This window comes from Leopardus geoffroyi, chromosome B1, assembly GCF_018350155.1.
Source record: "Leopardus geoffroyi isolate Oge1 chromosome B1, O.geoffroyi_Oge1_pat1.0, whole genome shotgun sequence".
Classification (NCBI taxonomy): Eukaryota; Metazoa; Chordata; class Mammalia; order Carnivora; family Felidae; genus Leopardus; species Leopardus geoffroyi.
In genome coordinates, this window is record NC_059327.1 from 41,206,667 (window position 1) to 41,228,844 (window position 22,178).

At 44.6% G+C, this 22,178-nt stretch overlaps 1 protein-coding gene across 2 annotated transcripts in view; it reads left to right on the top strand.

Annotated features, from left to right (window-relative positions):
* The window catches only part of SFRP1 (secreted frizzled related protein 1), a 43,881-nt gene extending 22,441 nt beyond the window's left edge, over positions 1-21,440 (top strand). For both annotated transcript variants that reach the window (XM_045459643.1, XM_045459652.1), the window contains one exon: positions 17,892-21,440. In XM_045459643.1, coding sequence (XP_045315599.1) covers positions 17,892-18,214 — 323 coding nt within the window. In that variant the 3' untranslated portion in view covers positions 18,215-21,440. The remainder of the gene's footprint in view (positions 1-17,891) is intronic.
* The last annotated feature ends 738 nt before the right edge of the window (positions 21,441-22,178 follow it).

The window sequence follows — 22,178 nt, forward strand, 5'->3', positions numbered from 1 at the left end:
GCACATGGGACACGCACTCTGTTATGAAGCTCCCGGGACCTGGGACAGGGTGTCTGACCTCAGGGATGAAGGGCTGGGATTATCCAATGAGACACTCATGCTCTACTTTCTTCCTGGATGGACCATCAGGGACTTTACCCGATGTGCCCTGGCCTAGCAGCCTCTTGGTACAGATGGTGACAGTTCCATCCAAACTGTGCTAACCTGCTGGCCTGCACTTACTGGTGGTCTCCACCTGCCCACCAAAGACTTTGGGGGTAGGCTCTGCAGGGACTCTCCTCCCTGTGCTGCCATTGCAGCTGCCTGTGTCTCCACAGGCTCGGGCCACCTGTCCCTGCTGCTGCTGGCTGAGCTGGTGATCCCCGGGCATTGCCAGCTCCACTATCAGGCCAAGGCTCCCAGCTCTTGGAGACCAGATGTCCAAAGGCCCTACAGCAAGGGTGCCTGGGCCCTAAGGTGTCACAGCTTCTCGTGGAGCAGCTCTTTGATGTGTTTACAAGGCATGTTTTCCCCACAGTGTGGCTGATCCACACAACGGCCATACCTGGAGCCACACTTCCCTCCTTACCTTAGGTCCGGCTTCTGAGTCAGGGCTAATGAGCCACGCTCACTCCTCCTGGACGTCTCTAGTGGCGTCATATCTTCACTCAGTGATGTGGCTCCTGGCAGTTCCCCTAGATGTGCCTGTTTATGTATGGGTTCCACTAAGGATCTTAGGGTTTTATTTTCCCCAAAAAATTCCATGCAGTCATGTAATAAGTTAATTGCGAATGGGTAATGGTGGTGGGGTTGGAGGATGGTGAACACAGCTACCACTTGTGTTCTGGCCCTGCTGGGACACCTGTGTACAGTGATAGGCTGGATGGAGCAAAGAAACAGGTGCTAATCAACTCTGTGCATTAGTTGAGCTAATCATTAGATACAAGAAAATTGGAGGAATGCATTTTTTCCTCCATCTAGAAGTTGTATTGATCTGGGAAGTTTTTACAAGCTCAGCTACTGATTTTGATCTGACTTTCTGATTCCTTCCATTGGAATGTCTTTAAGCAAATCTTGAGAATGGCTGAAAAAAAGCCATCTGGTGCCTGTATGTCGTCTTTCTAAGGATGGTTTCCCTCAGTTTCCCATCCAGCTACCAGGTCTGTCTGATGGGAAGACTTGACATATTGCCAGGAGAGGGCCTTCAAGATCATTGTTTCCATTTCAAGTGGAGAACCCACAACCTTTTTAGGGGACACAGAGGGGGAGAGAAATGTGATAGTCCTCCAGGAGGCTCTCTAATTCCAATACATCAGGAAATACTTTTCATTGTAGCAAAGATGTGGCTGTGTCCTGGAATTCAAGAAATCAAGATATGGAAATATAAATGACAGAAAGAGAGGGAGGGCAGGGCAGGGGATCCATGTTGTCAAAGGTCACATCATAGAAAGCAAGGATTTAAATTTAGCAGGGCTCTTATCTGTGGAGTCATTGGAGTCTTTAGTCTTTGGGAGTGGGATGAAGAAGAATGAGATCGTGCATAGTTACAGAGAGCTTCTTGAAAGACTGTAGGGGAATGAATCAAAATTGTACAGCTTGGGTTAATTTGGCCTAAGCACAGTAGAAAACTATATTTATACCACTCTGCTTCTCCTAAAGTCAGAGGGGTGCTTAAAATTGAGAAGTTCAAATGAATGACTAAAGTATAAGCCATTAATTTATACACACATGCTTACTTACAGAATATATAAATTAAATATATAATTTATTTTTGATTATGTAATTCAGTTTTGAAATGGCAATATATTCACCTGGTATAAAATAAAAATGTTCCAGGGTGCCTGGGTGGCTCGGTCGGTTAAGCGTCCGACTTCGGCTCAGGTCATGATCTCACGGTCCGTGAGTTCAAGCCCCACGTCGGGCTCTGTGCTGACAGCTCGGAGCCCGGAACATGTTTCAGATTCTGTGTCTCCCTCTCTCTCTGCCCCTCCCCTGTTCATGCTCTGCCTCTCTCTGTCTCAAAAATAAATAAACGTTAAAAAAAATTTTTTTAAAAAATAAAAATGTTCCAAACAGTAGAGATTTAAAAGTAACAGGAACAGTTTGCTTTCTCATACATGAGCTTATTTATTTAAAAAAAAAATTTTTTTTTGGGGGCGCCTGGGTGGCGCAGTCGGTTAAGCGTCCGACTTCGGCTCAGGTCACGATCTCGCGGTCCGTGAGTTCGAGCCCCGCGTCGGGCTCTGGGCTGACGGCTTGGAGCCCGGAGCCTGTTTCCGATTCTGTGTCTCCCTCTCTCTCTGCCCCTCCCCCGTTTAACGTTTATTTATTTTTGGGACAGAGAGAGACACAGCATGAACGGGGGAGGGGCAGAGAGAGAGGGAGACACAGAATCGGAAACAGGCTCCGGGCTCCAAGCCGTCAGCCCAGAGCCCGACGCGGGGCTCGAACTCACGGACCGCGAGATCGTGACCTGAGCCGAAGTCGGACGCTTAACCGACTGAGCCACCCAGGTGCCCCGAGCTTATTTTTATATTGAGCCTACCAGTGACCCTGTGATGTATGGAAAATATTATTATCCCTCCTTTTAGGTGGAGGAAGATGAAGCTCCAAAGTTTAGGTGACTTGCCCAAGGTCACACAGCAGAGTTGGAAGTCAAACAGGGCAACCTGGGCCGGTATCAGGTTACAATCATGTGTAGCTGATCACATCCCAAAAGACTACATTTCAAAACCACATTCTAAGGTTCCAGTTGGACATGAATTTTGGGGGAACACTATTCAACTCACTACAGGGTTCTAGAGCCAACTTTCCTGAGATTGAATCCTGGCTCTAGGTCATTTACTAGCTGGTGTCTTTTGGGAAATTATATCTCTAAAACCACTTGTCTTAAAAGGTGGATGATAATAGTACCTCGTTCATTAGGTTGCTGGGAAGATGAACTATAGGACCTTTAGAACAGTCCTGGCACTTGACAGTCAGTACCAGGGATCCCTGAGGCAAACTTGGTAGATGACAGTACAGAGTGGTCGTCAGAGGCATTATGGACTCGCAACCACACGAAGCAAAGCCAGCTTCATGCAGTGGGTTATTGATGTGTGAATCTTGGAAAGGGTTTCCAATGAAGAAAGCATTGTCAGTCTGGAGTGCCTGACTTGATAGAGGAAATTCTAGGCATGAGATGGTAACCCAAGGGATGCTGCGTCCCACGTGCTGCGGCCTGGCTCCTGGTAGTTACTGGGAGGCAGGGAGCAGCTTGGCATAATAGCCAGTGGCTCTGATGTGTAGCTGCTGGAGACAGGGGTGTCATGAGACCCACTTTCTAACGTGACAGGCATGCTTGTGAGTGGAGCCACAGAAAACCAAGAGCCACGAGGTACATTGTTCTACACCTGAGGTCAGAGGACATCTGCATGCAGCCAGCCTGAGAGAGTCAGATGCAGACATGGAGGGCAGTCAGCTCCCCAGAAGGTGCTTGGGAAGCAGTGCCCCAGCACTGAGTGCTCAGAAGCTCTCTAATGAGTTGCTCCAGCAGCTCAGTAAAATAAAGATTGGTTGAATGGTAGGCACAGTATCTGCCTTTTGCTGGAGGAACCATGATCAGGGTAGACTTGAGCACGAGAAAACAGTCAGCAGCTTTGCACAGGGATCCTAGATCTTGAGTCTGCATCTTTATGCAATTCTTCATACCACCGGGTGTGTCGGCTCCTCTGACCACTGCCCACAGCCCCTCAGGCTACTGATCATAATCAGCTCTAGCGTGCATGCCATATTAAGAATAGTTTCTCAGCAAATCCTCAACTTTTTATGGATTGGCACTGTGGCTCTTGTTTATATGGTGTCTCTCTGTACACATCTGTCCACAAAAGATATAAACTGGTATTGGTGCTTGTATAGCACCCCACAGTTGACAAGATGCATTCCCACTTACTGACTTATCTGAAATCTTTGGATGGTAGCCATGAACTTAAACATTTTGTGTTCTGAAGTGACTGCAAGTGCTCTATGTTTGTATGTGAGTTGGGGGGGTAAGTGTGTGTGTGGGAGGATGATTGGGGGTAGGGATGGGGATAGTGTGATGAATGCCCTTGGGGCACAATCCCAGAGGCCTCCCCCTAGCTCTCTGGGTGGTGCACTGAGAACCAGAGAAAGGAACTAGGCAAAGTGAGTGTGTTTTTGGTGGGAGCGGGGAGAGGGGGAGTCTACTGACCCTCTCTCTGTACTGGGCACACCTGTTGGGGGAACTGGGTGATCACAGGACTGTCCAAAGGGACTTTGGAGCCAGAGTCATTGCCCCTAACCCCTGGGACTTTGTTCTCAGTAGGAAGGGATGCATCTGTGTGGAGAGTACTTGGGCACATTGAAAGACCTTGCCCAGAACTTGGTAAATACCCAGAAGGCATTTGCCACCTGAAGGGTAGGAATGCACTTGCTATGTTCTGTCTCTGCAGTGCCCGGAGTCTTTGCCTATCCACCAGACTTCGTGTGTGTCTCCTTTGGGCCTGGGGTTATTTGTCCCTTCTCTCCTGCCCCAGGGGACCACAGCTTTCACAGCCATGTAAGTGTCAATCCTGAAGAAACAGCAGGGAGTTTAGTTGGGGGCAGAGAGGCATACGCATCCCCACTGCCTTTATTTCCCTGGCACCCTGGGCTCCTCTTAGGCTCCGGATCCCATGGATGGGGAAGGTGTGTGCCAGGGGCGTAAGTTCGGGCTGGACCTTGGTACCCGTGAAGGGCCACCGTTGGGCACGTTGCTAGGGCGACTAGGTCTTCAGAGTATCCCTGCTGTTTACACAAAGACTAGGATGGTGGGGAAAAAAAGAAACAGAAAATTGAAGTGCAGAAAGTTGGGTAGATATGCAGGATCAGAAATGTAAATGAGTAAGTGCATGTAATATCAATGGAGGGTGGGATCAGGTCTTGAGATGAGGCTTCTGTCTGCCTCAGAGCAAAACCATATGACGGTCAGAATGAAGGATTTCGGACACTGGCCTCTGTCTTTTGAGCTTTCTTAGCTTGGTACTTTGGAGAAGACTGTGATGGGTCAGAGGGGTGTTTCCCTCTCTGAGTCCTTTTATTCCTAGCATGCCCTTGAGAGGGAAAAGGGGGTACAGTGAGTCCTGAGTGAGAACATTCCCTCACCTCAGACCTGAAAAGCAGCTTGCCATAGTGAAGGGAAGATACCTCAGGACAGGGGTCTTCTGTTCTGCATATTATACCTCAAATAGCTTTGTGCCTCAAATCACTGACTGGGCATTGGTCTCCTCCCTAAACTGAGGGAATGGCTTAGGACTCATGGCTGTGTCAAAGGTTTTTACCAGCTGAATGGTTCTGTATCTACTGGACTCTGTTTTCCCCCAGCCAGGGCTGTCTCTTTCACCACTTTGGAAGGGTTGGGAGCTCCTGGGTTAGATAAAGTATGCCTTATTCTCTGACCTGTGCACCTGCTGGGTGGCTTGGGGAGTCCAGAGAGGGAGAAGGTGGGGATCTGTCACCTCCTGTTCACCAGACTCCTCACCACCAGCTCCATGCCAGTCACATCTTCATTTTTTAAGTTTTATTTATTCAAGTAATCTCTACACCCAATGTGGGGCTTGAACTCATGACTCCAAGATCTAGAGTCACATGCCTTTCTGACTGAGCCAGGCAGGCATCCTGTCAGTCACATCTTTAAAACATGCATGCACTGTTTACATATGGGCTAGTTTCTTGCTAGGATGGCCAAACATTCTAGTTTGCCCGGGATGGTCCTGGTTTATTCCTGTTGTCCTGGCATAATGATCAATTACCTTCTTTCTGTCTCAAAAATGTCCTGGTTTGGAAGCTCACTTACATAGTTGGTCCTCCACCCCATGACCAGGGCATCTCTGTGGTGACCACCCATTGAAACTTCATGGCATAGCAAGGAATTAACAAATTTTTTGGTTGGGAAATCCTGGTCAAATGCACACAGGATTAATAGACATTAAATTTGGTGGTTCCTGGGATTTCTGTGAAAATCTGCTTCCCCTCCTGAGGCAGCAGAACCTCTTACAAGGAAAAGAGAGTAACCTCTGAACACCTGTCAATGAGCCAGAGTCATGAACTGTAGATTTTAAACATGTTATTTGACCAAATCTTTTCCTGATATGACTTACTTCTTTTTTGGAGAAACTTTTTTTTTCTGATTATAAAATACATATTTATTGCATGAAACTTGGAAAATAGTGAAAAGCATATAAAGAGGTTTGACATCACCTATCTCCTCACCACCCAGAGACAGCTACTGTTAACATTTGGGATGTTTCTCTCCCCTGCATCATTGATGTGCACAATTGTGCGTAGTGACTTCTTTCCAGTTAATTCTTGATTGTAGGTATTTTCCATTCCGAAAATTACTTCGCAGTTTTCCCCATTCTAGGCCCTTTAAAAGTGGAGACTCTTACTTACTGTTTCACTATATCAAATTAATATCACCTTAATTACTGGTACCATTCAAGAGTTTCAAAGGCACCTCTCTGTTAGGATTTCTTAGGGACAGTGTTCGGGATAAACTTGTTGGAGAACATTCTTGCATGTTAAAGAGAAGAAATAGACCCAGAGGGCTGTGGTTGCCTGATCAGGCCTCACTCAAGGTCTGCTTGTGCACAGGGACCTTTTCTGAGCACCACCTGTGCCGAAGGCGTTGCACAACAATGACCTTGCCTCCACCCCTTCTGGCAGGGTTAGTTTCCCTTCTGGTATTATTCACACACACTCATATTTGAGCTAGACTCCCTGGGATTAAATTCTGGTTCTGCCATTGACCCGTTAACCATTCTGCCTCCCAATCAGCAAACTGCTTCTAATTAGAATATTTACCTCATAGGGTCGTTAGAGGCTTCATGGAGTTAATGTGTGTAGAATCACCTAGACCAGTGCCTGGCTCAGACAAGTGTTCAATAACTGTTGGCAGTGGCTCTTGTTATTAGTGCTAAAGCAGAGGTTTGTGCAAATAATTCCAGTCTCTCTAGTGAGGCTGTGAACTTCAGGGCAGTGAGTATGCTGTTGATGTCTCTTTATTCATTCGTATATCCAGTAAATGTTAGCTTGAGCTCTCTGATGTGTTAGGCATGACACTAGTCAATGAACAGAGATGAATGTGGTCCTTGCGCTGCATGCATTCATAGTGGGGATGCGGGCAGGTAAGGCACACTCATGGGTAATTATCATGCTATGCTGAATCATGGTTCATACAGGGAGGGCCATGAAGGTCAAAGCTGGACCGGGATGGGGAGGCTTCAGGGAGAAGATGGACTGTAGCTTGGCCAGAAGGATGGGTAGAAAAAGCATGAATTTTGCTTCAAGTACACCTCCTGCCTTTAGAGAGATCAGCTGAGAGAACAGTAAAGGGATAAGAGCTAAGGTGGGCCTGCCCCAGTTGCCACAGGCACTGGACTCATACCTTCTTCAGAGATATCCCAACCAAGTGTCCAGGGGCAGCCATGGGGTCAGGGTACACCCTAGGTCTCTTCTCCCATCTGTGAGATGGGATAGCATGAAGACCTGTCGGCGACCATGCTTGGAGTGTGTCAGATAATCTGGAGCCATCTTTAAAAAAAAATTATTTGCATATAGTAGACACACAGCGTTATATTAGTTTTGGGCATACAACAGAGTGACACAGCTTCTCTATATGTTATGCTATGCTCACCACAAGTGTAGCTACCATCTGTCACCATACAGTGCTATTACACTGTCATGGACTATATTCCGTCTGCTGTATCCTGGGGCTATCTTTCAGTTTAGACAACTTCGCAATGAGGGCTGGACTCTCAAGCCAATGTGTTCACTGTGGCCCTGGACTACTGTCAATTGAAGCGAGTCCCCAGGTGATGTAAGCAGGTGAGGGCAGTGGTTACCATGTTGAGATAGAAGGTACTTTCCCTTGGTTGATTGGTGTTTCTATATTGGCTTTTAAGACAGAGAAAGGAAGTATGATGACTTAGAAAGATTGCCAGTGCTAAAAGGAAATTGAGGTTAATTGGTCCAGGTGGCCTCATGAAGACCCAGAGAAGTAAAGTGATTTACACAAGTTTATACAAAAAGTTAGTGATGGAGTCTGAACCAGAAGCTAGAGTCCTTTCCACTGAGATGTGCTGTCTCTTGCTACCAAAGCCTTTGTGTTTGCAAGACTCACCTCTGAAGATCGGGGCCCCAAAGACCTTGGTGATTCTGAAAATGGTGCTGGATCAGTTTGCTCAAGGTCAGCTGGGTCTCGGACATATCCATGTTGAACTTGTTGACCTCAGCCAGAACTTACGTGAGTTTGGAGGGCATAGAGTATGTGGAGCCTCCAGGATATGCAAACACCAGCCAAGAAAGAATCCTCAGAATGCACTGCTGTGAACAACCAAGGTGACAAATCAAAGACCCCACCCTATCCTTACCCTTGAATCCTTTCAGACCAGAAGCATCAACATCACTTGGGAACTTTTCAGGAATACAGATTCTTGGGCCCCATCCTATTGCTACTGAATCAGAAACTGGCTCTGCAATCTGCAGAGTTTTTTAAAAAAAACTTTTTTTAAAGTTTATTTATTTTGAGAGAGACACAGACAGCATGAGTGGGGGAGGAGCAGAGAGCAAAGATTCCAAGCAAGCTCCGCACTGTCAACGCAGAGCCCAATGTGGGGCTCGAACCCATGAAACTGCAAGATTGTGACCAGAGCCGAAGCCAAGAGTTGGCCACGTAACCCACTGAGCCACCCAGGGGCCCCTAGCAATCTGCATTTTTAACAAGTCCTCTGTGATTCTGGTGACACTAAAGTTTGAGGAGCTTTCTCTTAAATATCTCTCAGAGCTGGGAAAAGCTCATGGCTTTTCAGACCCACTCCCCATCTTTTTTATTCCAAGAGACCATTCCACACTCCAACTTGCCATTTAGGCAAACACGGCAGGCTGGAATGGAGAGGAATGGAAACCCAGTGACCTCGCGGCAGGAAAAACTGTTTGCCTTGGCAGGTTTGCATGGACTTGGAGCCAAGATTCAATCAATCCTAATGATTGACTGCATTTAAGCAATTCTCCCATTCTCCTCTGCCCCCTGCCTGGGGATGGGGAGGAGGGCTACAGGGCTTACTGGGAAGGAGAAGGGCCAAAGCCCCTCTTTGTCCCACTCTGAGGCCCTTGTCCCTGCTGCCACGGCTGCCAGTGCACACGTCTCCCCAAATAAAACCCCACCAGGCAACTCTTTGCTCTCAAAGTGGGGTTTTCATTTTGTACCATTAGCTTAAATCAGTGGGGATTTAACACAATCCATGAAATCAAGCAATTAGGCAGAGGGATTCCGGATAGCTGACATGGGTGCTGGTGTGCTGTGTGTGTGTTTCTGTGTGGGTGATGAGGAGGGTCCTGAAAGCTGCAGACTCTTCTCTCCTGCCTGCTGCCTCCACTCCCAACCTCCCCAAGACGTTTGGGGTCCAAAAACCAGGACAAATTCAAGTAAATAATTTGCCTCAAATAAGTCACTCAGGAGCATTTTCTACATCTGTTGTTTTCTTGTAATGAGAGAAAAAGAAAGCTGCTTTCAATCGTTGTGTTTGGTAATGTATGTCCTATAGTTAGAAAATGCATGTAAGTGTTCAGCGTGTGGTTTGTGGTCAGGGGACAGAGTCTGAGTTGTGACCAAGTGCAAGCCTCTTTCTTTGCTAAATGAATTAATGATGCCAAACACCGGCTCCTTCAGGAAACAGAGAGGTCTGTTAAGCCTCCATTGCAGGGTCTTTGTCAGTAGGACTCATTGGGTCAGCTTGCCCTGGTGCCCAGACCCTCTACTGCATGTTGGAAGGAGGCTTCCTGCATGTGTGGTTTCTCACAGCCAATCCCTTACCCAGTGCCGTTAACAAATCTCATCTGCACTATTGCACTTGCTGCCTTGGGGTCGTCCACCTGAGATATTTGTGAAAATGGGGCTGGGAAGTAGAAATCAGGTCCTTTCTGTCATTACTGCTTAGTGAAGTCTTGCTGTCTGAACAGGCTTTTCCATTTAGAGGAGGGGTGTAAGCCAAGCCCACCGGGCTGCTACATGGGGTGCCCATCTGTGGGCCTTCCCGATTCAAGAGGCTGGTAACAGGTCATGTTGTAAACAGTTTTCCAGTATTACCCCCTGCTCCTCAAACCATCTACTGGGATCTTCAGCCCTCTCCACAGGAGAAAGTAACCGAGGACAAAAAGCGAGTTACTAAGGAGTCAGGGTGTGTGGTCTGTTATCTGCCCCAGGATGATTTGTCATTGCCCAACTGCCCCTAGAATCTGCCAGGACCCCATGCACCCCCTTTGCTTTCTTACTTCCTGTTCAGAGGAACTGTGGAATACAGCAGAGAGCTCTGGGTGGAGAGGCAAGGAGCAGAGCTCTTATTCAAACAAAGCCCTTGAGAAGCCCTAACTAATGCCAAGCTCCCTCGGTTGAATGGAGAGTAAAGGACCTAGAAATGTAATCCTTGCATTTCTTTTAAGATCTCACAGTTTTGGGATTGATTTAGAGTTTATATACTTTTAAGTTCTTTACTAGACTATAAGCCTTTTTAAAGCTTAAGTTTTTTTGAGTCAAAATAAATGCAATTTAAAAAGTCATGGTATTGAAATGTTTCTAACAAAACCTCTGCCTGATGCCTTTCCCACCACTAATTCTTACAACCCAAAGGGAATATTTTCCAACTAATTTAGCTACTTGTGATATTTAGCAAAATAGGGTCAGTAAATAATTTTTCATTTTAATTTTTAGTTATTACTGATCTTTTTTTATTGAAGACAAAGATTTATGTGTCTTACTTTTATTTCTGAATTTTAATTTTATTTTTCAGACATCATTTCTGAACTTTAATTTTTAGACATTATTTTTTGATTTTGTATTATTGAATAATTATTGATATTGTATTATTATTGAAGATAAAGATTTATCTGTCTTATATCTCCACTTCTCCCCATTTTTTATGGTAGAATTATATCACATTTTCAGTTAAATTAATACTCAATGATTAATTTATTACAATAAATAAATATGATCCGCAGCTGAGCCATGTACTATACTGCATTTGTATTTCCTTTCTTTTGTACCTTTTTTTTCCCTTTGAGATAGCAATTGTCTCATTTTATTTTCCCAGTTCTTAATGTTTATAGTATGAATTCAGCCTCGAACTTTTCTACAGGTAATTTGCCTGAGCCCTCTTTCCTCCTGTTTCAGTGTGGACTGATTGAGCTTCAGGCCTGCCACATGGTCATTCTGGAAAAATCATTTTAAGACTTCCATTGCTTTTATCAGATGTTAGATCTTTGGTTTCCTGAATCCTGTGTCTTGTTCTGCACTTTTGTAGAATGCATCATGGAGTACTTTCCCAAGAAAAGATCTCTGGAAGACAACTTTGTTCTAACGATCGAACTTCTGAAGATGTCTTTATTCTGCACGCATACACTGATTGATAGCTTGGCTCAGTGTTGAATTGGGGAATTCTAAAGGCATTGATCCGTTATCCTCCAGCTTCTAGGGTTGCTGTTGATAAATCCAATGCCATTCTGATTTCTGGATCCTTTGAATTTGATGTATAATCTCTTTTTCTCTAGAGGACCGTAAACATTCTCTTTATGTTGGTGTTTCTAAATGTCATGATTTGTTGAGCTGGGTAACTGTTAATCTGAGAACTCATGTTTATTTCTGGAAATTTTTGTGTATGATTTCTTTGGTATTTCTCTCATCTGTTTTCTTGGTTCTCTCTTGTTCTGTGTCATCTTCCTGTCTCCTATTTCCCAACTGTGTCATTTTGTTTGGCTTCCCTGGAAACTGTTTTCAACCACGTCTTAAAACACTTGTATAGCATTGTTATGTTTTAAATTTCCTAATACTCTTTTTGTTCTCTGAATGTTTCTTAGTTTCTTTCTTTTATTTAAAATTTTTAAACGTTTATTTATATTTGAGAGATAGAGAGAGACAGAGCATGAGTTTGGGGGGGTGGGGGTGGGCGGAGAGAGGGAGACACAGAATCCGAAGCAGGCTCCAGGCTCTGAGCTGTCAGCACAGAGCCCGACGTGAGGCTTGAACTCACAAACTTTGAGATCATGACTGGAGCCGAAGTCAGATGCCCAACCGACTGAGCCACACAGGCACCCCTCTGAATGTTTCTTCTAAAAATTTTGTGTTCTGCTTTTATGAATACAATGTCTTATCTAATATTATCTTCGTAAAAGGTTTGTGTCCCCTAAGTGGTCTCTGTTGTCTCTGAATTCTCTTTTTCTTGTTTAGTTTGTATGTTTTGGTCTCTGTTGTTCGCCCTTAGAGGCTTTGTTTAAATGCCTGCTGACCTTTGGCTGGCCATTCAAAGAGTGAAGCATTACATTGGAAGCTCTGTGTGTGCATGTATGACCTGTGATTTGTTGGGCCTCGTTTGAGAGTTTTGTTGGTAGGAGTGCTGTAGGTCTTTTCTTTAGGGCTACTAGTTTCTTTAGATAGAAACACTTCACTCCTCTCTGGAGGATATAAATGCAGGGTTCTAAGACCTGAGGGACTCACCATTTATTGTGCAGACTTCACTTACTCCTTTGGACTCAGTGCAGTGCCTCGCTACCTTGCCCTTCCCTGGTGTCTGGTATGCCTAAGCCCAGAGTCTTCTGGTTCACACATTCTATTAGAATCAACCTTTTGGATGTTGCTGGAGTTGGTGAGGGGCTGTTACCAGATTTATGGCCCAAGCCTAGCGGACCTGAGCGTCCTTCTACAGACAACCATTTTTTATACTTAATACAGTTTTTTTAACTGTAATTCTGAGGTCAGAAATACCCAGTGGCCCCAATTCATGAGCATTTCTGGGTCTTGCGGTGTGGACTGGCTTGTTTGTTACTGGCACCCCTATCTGTAAGCTGCTAAGCTTCAGTTTTTCTTCTCCCTGTCAAGCCAGGTTTCACCATCCATTTGCTTTCCATTATACTGCATGCTGATATGTTCTTGTTTTCTTGCATGTGTTTATAACTTTTTTTTTACTTTAATTTTAAACTGACTTCAGAATGGAATGGAAATGATTGTGTGTGCTCAATCTAATATGTTTGGCTAGAAGTAGCCAGTGGTAACTCTTCACAAACATTCCAGAAGCATGGTGGTTGCCAGTATGGCATACCTTTCCTTTTCACTTCCCAGTGGTTTTTAGCTCTTTGGAATTCACGCCCACCCCTTCGGATCAGGATCTGTGCCTTCCATAGGCCACCAGTGACCCCAAGTCACCAAGTTGAGTGATCTCACCTCACACTCATGCTTAAACTGCAGCCTTTGGGATGGAGGAGCATGTCCTCTATTTGAAATGCCCTCCCCCTGTGCCTTCTGAGATACTTGGCCGCCTGGTTTTCCATCTGCGCTTCTGATTGCTTTTACAATAACACGTCCTCTCTCCCTAATGATGGTGCTCGCTGAGGGCCCTCCTTCTCTCTTTTCCCTTCATTGTAATCAGCTGAGTCACGGATCTGGTTCCTAACTCAGCCCCTTTTCCAGTTTTTGCATCAAATCCTCCTTGCACTCCAGCAGCAATTCCATGTTATTGGTTGTATGAATGGCTGGCTCTCAGCCAAGGGTTGCCATACACCCCAGCACCCTGTTGAGGTAATTGGACTAATGGTGGCACCATTAGCATTAGAGGGCCAGGACGGAGAGGTGGTTTTGAAGAGAGTGTTGGTTTGCAATGGATGTAATAAGTTTCCTGTTCTCATTTTAGCCTCAGAAATATGGCCAAGCTTCATGGGGAAGCTACCAAAGAAGTATCATTTGGGAGCAAAAAATAGGGTTTCAGGTGACGAAAAGTGGGATGAAATTTAAATGTCTACCTGAACATAAGGGATTATTTATTTTAATATTGATCAGAAAGACCCAGATGAACCCTAGTGGCAACCTTACCTGGGGTTTTCCAAGTTTCTGGGTCTCTGAATTCTTGCTGGCAGTGACCAACCAGCAAGGTGAGAGGTAGGAGTAATATTCTACTCTCAGAAGATGTGAAGTTGTTGCTAAAAAACACTAAGGTGTTTTGTTTATTTGTTTTGTTTTAGTTTGGGGTCCAGGTGTTACAGGTAGCCGAGATCAAGGGCCGGAGGTAGTTGTAGCATTTTTTCCCAGGGTGAGAAGGGCACACAATGAAGGAAGAGAAGACTGTGCACAGCATGGGGAATCCTAGAGATGAGGTTGGCTAGACCCCCAGCATTGACCCACATGGGCCCTCTGGATGGTAGTGCTGCAAGGCCAGCAGTCAGCACCGTATGCTTTACAGACGGAAAACTGAGATTCAGAGAGCAGAAACCAGATTTTGTGGTCACACAGTTAGAACCCAGGACCCAATACTCTGTCTAGTGCCCCAGCTGCTGCCTCTTTGGCTTCTCCTCCCTGCCCACACCACCATTTGCATTGCAAACTGTGAACACAGTCTATGGGCGAATCTCTGGGGCTCAGGCACCCTCTGTGTAGTGGAGGCCGGGTAGGGGAAGAGGAAGTGGTGATCCGTTCCAGGCTGCTCCTGGGCCAGCACCCACCCCTGTGTCAGAAGCCCCTGGATGTGGTATGGTGGGGGGCTGTGCGTATATCCACAAGGCACAGGGAAATCAACCTTGGCCGGCTAATCGCCTATCCAAACATTGTTGGTAATCTGCATCCCTAAAATAAACCCTTAAAAGATGGAAAGATGTTAGTAATTTCTGGCCATATGTGCCTCCTCCTTCCTTACTCTCCCCACCTCAAAAAAGAAACTGAGCCAAATGGCAAGAAATAAAGAGTCTAATGCATAACACATTTCCATCATTTGATTTCCCCTCTCTCCTCAGTGTCCCCCCACCTATGTAAACTAAATTCCTTTACACGGTCATGGCAAAGGAACATTAATTTTTGATTTGAGTTGTGATTAAAAGCAACACAATCAAAAGAGTGAAATAGTTTCCACTGAAGCAATATCATTTTAAACCCAGTCATGGTATAGTAGGAAAGAGTGTGGTCTTTGGGGTTAAGTGTGGGTTTTAATTCTGATTCTATCTCTCTTACATACTGTGGCTTCGTGTTGTCATTACTTGACCTGAGTCCTTCTCCTTGATTGTGATAAATAATAATGATGCCTTCTTAGCATGAGTGCTGTGAGCATGAAATAAGGTGCTGCACATAAGCAGCCTACCCTGTGCTCATCTGTGGAGTGCAGCACTCAAAAAATGATGGCTCACTTCTCTGCAGAAAAGAAGGTGCCCACACTGTCAGCTGGGGCATGCACTCATTATCTGCTGTTGATGCATTCCGGCGCTTCTACAGCAATGCTTGGTTGCCAGCCTTAGGTTTTGGGAAGTAGCTTGGGATTCACCTAATACCTTGGGGCCACCTTATTTAAAGGGTCTCGTGAAAGGAGCAGAATTGTTCTTACTGCCTTCTCCTCCCGTAGTATTCCTTTCTTTGATGAGTGGTTTCCCCCAGCCCTGTTTTCTCTGTTTTGCAGAGGGGAGGCCAAGATGGAAACTTGACTTTCCCTAGGCCTGGGCAGTGAGTCTCCTCCTCCTGGTTCCTTCTTGAACTCCACTGAGAACCTTCCTCCTGCAGCAAGCCACAGACCAGAACAGTTGAAGTCTTTTCCCAAGTGAACCACCAGGCACAAAGTTTGTAAGCCAACAAACTAACCCAAGTGTAGGCCTGTGTGGGCATGTCTGGGGTGAAGCCCTGGACAGGTAGTTTCTATGCTTTCTGTTTGCCACACTCCTGCCTGCTGGTCCCCATACACTCTGTCTGCAGTGGGGGTAGGAATAAAGCATAATCAGAAGCATTGGGCAGTGGCCGGTTTGGGTCAGGGAGAGCTTAAAGAAAGGAACTCATTGGGAAGCTGTGCTCAACTCACTTCCATGTGTGCTGGGAAGCCTGGACCAGCCTGAAAGGTCAAGGTTAATCCTCAGCAAGAGTCTTCTGCTGCTTAGTGCCCAGTTCCTGAACCTTCTGCTGTCCTTGGGAGTGAGGTGTTTCTTAAGGGATACCAGGCCTAGGGTATTATATGAGGTTAAGTAGACTGCAAAATCTGGAACTCCTTTTGTAAAGAAAAGAAAGCAGTGGGAGTGGGTTTAATTTACTGACTTTGACACATTCATTAAAGGTTTGTTCCTAGGATTTTCCCCTCTCCTTCTTATTCTTGGGTTAGCCAAGGGTGTGTTTTTTAATCAAGTAAATACTGAATAATAAAGCCTTTGCTACAGCAGTCTTTTTAAACCAGGAGAAACTCTTTTACCATTTTGTAAACGAAGTCGTTTTGAAATGTGGGTGAAACCAGGAAGTGAGTCTGAGCTCTTCTCCCCTATTTTCTTGATCCATTTCGCTGGTCCTCTAAATATGGGGTTCATTATGAAGAATTTTGCTGCCATAGAGTCAGCATGGACTGCATGGTGATTAAAAGTGCACATTTAAGACATGGGTTTAAATTGAGGATTAGAAACTTTGGCCAAGTTAACTTAACCCCCTCCACCACACTTTTCTCATCTATTAAATGGGGAAAATAATTATACCTTCCTCATGGAGTTGTTAGGTTTAATTGAGGAAATTCATGGAAAATACTTAGCACACTTCCTGGCATGCCATATGCTCTCATAATTGTTAACTACTGTTATTCTGTTCACATTCAAGCCTTTCCTCATGGAGCCTGGGTGGGAGTTTCAAGTCATGAAAAAGAGGAGGCTTGCTAATTTTGAAGTTAGAAGAATTCAGAGGATGCACAAATTATCTGGTGACTAGTATCTAGAAAATGACTTTCATCTCCTTTGGTAAATATCTGGGCTGGCCAACCTGAGAGGGGAGTTGAGTGTCACAGTGGCACCATATTTTTAGTGCATTTACATCTTATAGAATGCCTCCACGCATCGCTTCTCGGCCTTTTGGCTAAGATCAAGTGAAGAATGCCTCCATGCAAATTTAATTATCTTCACTAAATTTCCTGTCCATACATTCACATTAAAATAATGTTAACTCAGGGTCTGTAGAGACAAGGAAAAGATAAGGTGGACACGGTGGATGGGCTCTTTCCTTTCCTGCAGATAGCGGTGCTGAGGAAGGGAAGCCCTTGTCCTGTATTAGACTCAGAGATCATCGCATGGATTTATCTGTCAAGACTTCACCAGGACTTGCTCTAATCTGTCAAGAGCTCAAAGCAGAGTTTGATTCTGTGTGGGTCTACCCAGTGGAAAGAAGCATTAGTAGCACCCGTTAGTAGTTGCTTTGTGGTTGACAGAACATCAGCAGTACCTGCTGTCAGAACTCCCTAGAGGCACAGTGGTAGGGACTATGATTTCTCCGATGCAGAAGTTGGACACTGATTTTTGATGCACTCAAGCATGACCATTTGATGTGCTGTTTAATTTCTCTATTGCCGCATGTGCACACATAGATTTTGTCAGTCTTGTTTATAGGATCCAACTTTTGAGGAATTTTAGGTCCCGTGGATGTTAAAAAACTAAACCAATGGCTTTCTCTTAAAAAAAAAAAAAACAACCTCAGGGTAAAATTTTTCTTTGAATTCTGAGGTCTATAGCTTTAGATTATGTGGATTATATTCAATTATATGATTCCCTTCTTCTCTTAAAGCACTGTAGGATATTTTGAGTCACTGAATTTTAAAAAAGAGAAATATCATTTGGTTCTGAAAATTTACTTGAGAATCTCATGGTGTCCCAGGGCAACTACTGAGTTACCATTAGACACCACAAAACTAGGGGGCAGACTCAGAACATGAAAATTAACTGAGACCTTGGTTCTTACCTATAAAACTGCCTCTTTCGTTGACTTGCCAGTTGCCTTTCATTTCATCTCCCCCTTGAGCCATAGTTCGGGTTATTGTTTCAGATGGAAAGCTGGGTTCTAAAATGCTTTTTCTCCCTCCTTCTCTCCTCTTCCCCAACCTTGCCTGCACCGTCTCTAGCGCTGAGGATGAAAATAAAAGAAGTGAAAAAAGAAAATGGCGACAAAAAGATTGTCCCCAAGAAGAAGAAGCCTCTGAAGCTGGGACCCATCAAGAAGAAGGAACTGAAGAAGCTTGTCCTATACCTGAAGAATGGGGCTGACTGCCCCTGCCACCAGCTGGACAACCTGAGCCACCATTTTCTCATCATGGGCCGGAAGGTGAAGAGCCAGTACTTGCTGACGGCAATCCACAAGTGGGACAAGAAAAACAAGGAGTTCAAAAACTTCATGAAGAAAATGAAAAATCATGAATGCCCTACTTTTCAATCAGTCTTTAAGTGATTCTCCCTGGGTGGGTGGGGAGGGAGCTGTGGGCCGGGGTGAGGGGCGGGGCTGAGCATACAACCCTAGAGCCTGGAGGTCTGTGCTCACTGCCCCTTCGGTTGGTAGAGGACATTGTAATCCAGCTGGCTTTGCTCTGGCAGCTTTCCCACTCCTTCCCCTCCATAGCCACGCTCTAGACCCCAGTACCGCCAGTATTTAAAGCCGCATACCCAGGTAAGGAAAACCATTTAGATTAGGAAGTCTTTTAGGATCTACAGTGTGGAACAGCACATCGCTGAGGAAAAGTAGGTGCAAACCATTTCAACCAGAGACAGCCACTAAAAAAGAAAATTTTGCCAGTAAAAACAAACAAAACCCCCAACCAAAAAGCATTGGGAAAAAAGTGAGAGACAACAGCAAAAAAATTAAGTTCTGCAACTTTCTTTGTGTGGTCACAAATTGCTTGTGGATCTATTAACTAATCCATGCCTTTGATGTGCTGCTTTAAGTTCCAGAAACTTCTGTCTCTGTCCACCTTATGCAGAAACAAACACACACCACACTTACAACTGAAGATCAATGCCAGAAAATTAAGTGCAGGGAAGAAAAGCACCAGGACAGTATGTAATGGTAAAAACACAGGGAGGTCATCTCTGCTCTGCCTCTCCACGTGATTGTCTTTTGATCTGAATCAGCTAGTCTCAGGTGCCATGGAAGTGGCAGTGAACATCAGCCTTGGTGTGTGATCTAGCCTCCAGACATGTGGAGGGCAGCATGTGCCTGCCTTTGCGTGAGGAAAAGGAAACACCGTGGGCACCAAACCCACGGCATGAGAGGGATGATGATTTTCAGACTGAGAAGGCAATGGTTAGTGGTTTTCAAAGAACATAAAGAGAAAACAAAGAAAAAAAAAATTAGGAACAGCCCAGCAAATTGCGAGTCAGTGTGAATTGTAATTGGTTGAAGAGCTTAGTGTTCTGATTTCATCCGTTTGCTCATTTCACTTTTGTTTCTGTTTTTATTTGTTTTGTTGTTTTTTTTTTTAGAGAACAACAACAAAAACTGTGTTTACTTTTCAATGTTTAAAAAAAAGTCAACATTAACATTTGAAAGACGTACTGGGCTGAGGGTCTTTCGATGCATTTGAGGCTACTTTCTAGCAGAGCTGCTCTCTCACGGGGCATTTGGGGTGGGAAGTGGATTTGCCTGAGAGCAAACCTTGTGGTCCTCTTTCCTGAGGAGTTCTGGGTTGTCCTGGCCCCAACACAGTGCCGGTCAGAACTCACAGTGCTTCCCATGCCTTTATTTCCTGTGAAGAAGTGGATTCCCTTAAATTTGATTGCCTATAGATCAAAGAAATTCAGAACAGCCAGATTGCCTGTCCTCCTTGTACTTAAAAAAATTTTTTTAAAAAAATTTCTGCAGAGGGAGAGTTAAGTCAAAAATGTCTCCATCTAAGGAGAGAGTTTCAAAGACAACACACATCTCTACAGGTTTCCCTGAGTGCCCGAAGATGTTTCTTAAAACCCTTGTGTTTAATAAGTGATGTACATAAGCTCATTCACAGAAGCAACTTTACTCCTCCTGTTCAGTGTATAGGAAGTCATTCTAAGCAATTAATGTGAATTTGTTCCTCAAGCCTGATTCTTAATTCTCTGTAACACCTGAAGATGGTGAACTAGTGGTTGTCCCTCCGGATGAATGTTTATACCCAATCCAGAAGCTGCAGTGAGGCTGGGAAGTGTCACCCCCATGGCCCTGGACTGACACAGAAACAGTGGAAGATTCTGTTAACTTCTGAAGACTCCAGTCTGAAAATTAGCATACCAACTCATTACCTACCTGAGGGTGATCCTGATATAATTAACCTCTCACCATTAGTGATCTTGTTATTTTAACACTTTTGTTTTTTGGTTCTCTCTGACCTTTAATCATAAAGTGTTGGGGATCTTAAGTGATTTGCCTGTAATTTTGGATGATTTTCTTTTAAATGTGTATATACATTAGTTAATTAGAAATATTCTACTTTACTATTGTTAACTGAAATTCGGAACAATTTCATGAGTGCATGGATCTGGGCCTTAGTTTTGGTTGATTAACTCATGAGTTCATTGCTTATATGTATCTGCTCATTTTGACAGAGCATCATGCAACAGGCGTCTGCCCAAAGCTGGGCCTTGGGAAGGGTTTTGTGTGGGGTATTAGCTGTTACAGCAGAAAGAGTACGGAAGATTAGGCGGCCGTGCTGCGCAGCTGTCTACATGGGAATCCTCAGACAGGAAGTGACATTTTCAGAATGAGTTCAAAATAAATTGGAAATGTGAACTGCAGCTGCATGTTTTACCCCAACCATATGGTCCCAGGACTTTTGAATTTGACTGTGGATTTGAGATACACACTCTTTGTCTACAACACACCAGCAATTTGAGGATGCAAAAGGAGGCTGTGGGCTCAAAACTGCCTTCTTATCACAAACCTTTGTTGAGAAACAACAAACCATTGGTAGAACAGAACCAGTGTATAGACTATTGGCTTGGTCATCGGTTTCTAAAAGAGGAGGTCTGTATGTGATTTATAACTATTGCTAGTTCAAAGGTCATATTTGTAAAGGTGAGAAGTAATCCTGCTGGGTAGGATCCTGTGAAGTCATGGCAGAGCTCAGTTTAGTCTTCAAAGATAACTAGTCTCTCAGAAGATAGAAAGTGAGAACCCCAAGAACACTTCACCTTTAGAATATCCCATGTGACACTTGGCTCCTGGTCCTGGTGCATTAGCACCAAGGGCTTTTGGAGGCAGAATCCTGTCAGAGCTCCAGTTTTCACTTGGATGTGTTGATTACAGACCCCCATGCTCAGAGCTAGAATGTATATTTCTCATCAGACTCCATTTAAATCGTTGCTCTGTTGCAACTCCACAGCTGTCTCTGAAGTGCACCTTTGGGTAACTCCCACAGAATAACGTAGTGGCCATTCCGATCTGTCACCAGCAGATACATAGGGCACAGGTGAAATTCCCATTTCCCCTAGTCCCCTCACATAGAGTCTAAATCTTTTACAAAAGCTTTGAATACTGTGAAAATGTTTTACATTCCATTTCATTTGTGTTATTGTTTTAACTGCATTTTACCAGATGTTTTGATGTTATCACTTATGTTAATAGTAATTCCCGTATGTGTTCATTTTACTTTCATGCTTTTCCTGCCATGTATCAATATTCACTTGACTAAAATCACTCAATTAATCAATGATAATGTGAGTTGTGTCTTTCCCCCCAGCGTCCCCAGTGATAGACCACTCACTCTCTTCCACTGCACATACATCCCCCTGCTTGAGTTTCTTCAGTGATGTTTTCTTGTCCTGGTTTTACAACTTGCAAATGATAACTGGGCCTGGGTGGGCTGGAGGAGCACCTGGGAGGCATTGCCTGATACCTTCACCCCCATCCCACAGTGATCATCTGCTCCTGTGAATAACTTCCAGAAGCGTTTCTCCCAGCTGTGTGTGTTTCAGACCAGAGAAAAGGTTAAATACTTGTTCTACAAAGACTGTGTTTTCAATGCTGCTGTTCTTTTCCATGTTTTTGGTTTCAGATGCCTTTTCCCTTCAGCTAATTCTGGTTAAAATTACCAACTAAAATTTGAAAACTCTCTGGGATCTGGGGTCTTAGACCCACACGAGATCTTAGAGGGAACCATGTCCAACTGTTTAATATACAGATGGAGAAGGTGACGGGGGAAGATGGCTGGGGTTTCATAAGGAGTTTGGGGGTCCCAGTCAATGGTGTTGCTAGAACCAGAACCCAGGGCTCCTACGGGCTAGACATGTGGGAACGACATCTCAGTTACTGTCCAGCTTCTCTTTGGACCCCAAGTGTGGCACTTACTGAGCCCAAGCTGTTTTATATTAGGTAATATGCCTGTTGCCCAAGGGATTCCTCAGGGTGACTTTTAATTCTGTAAGCAATTACAGTGACAACTTCATTT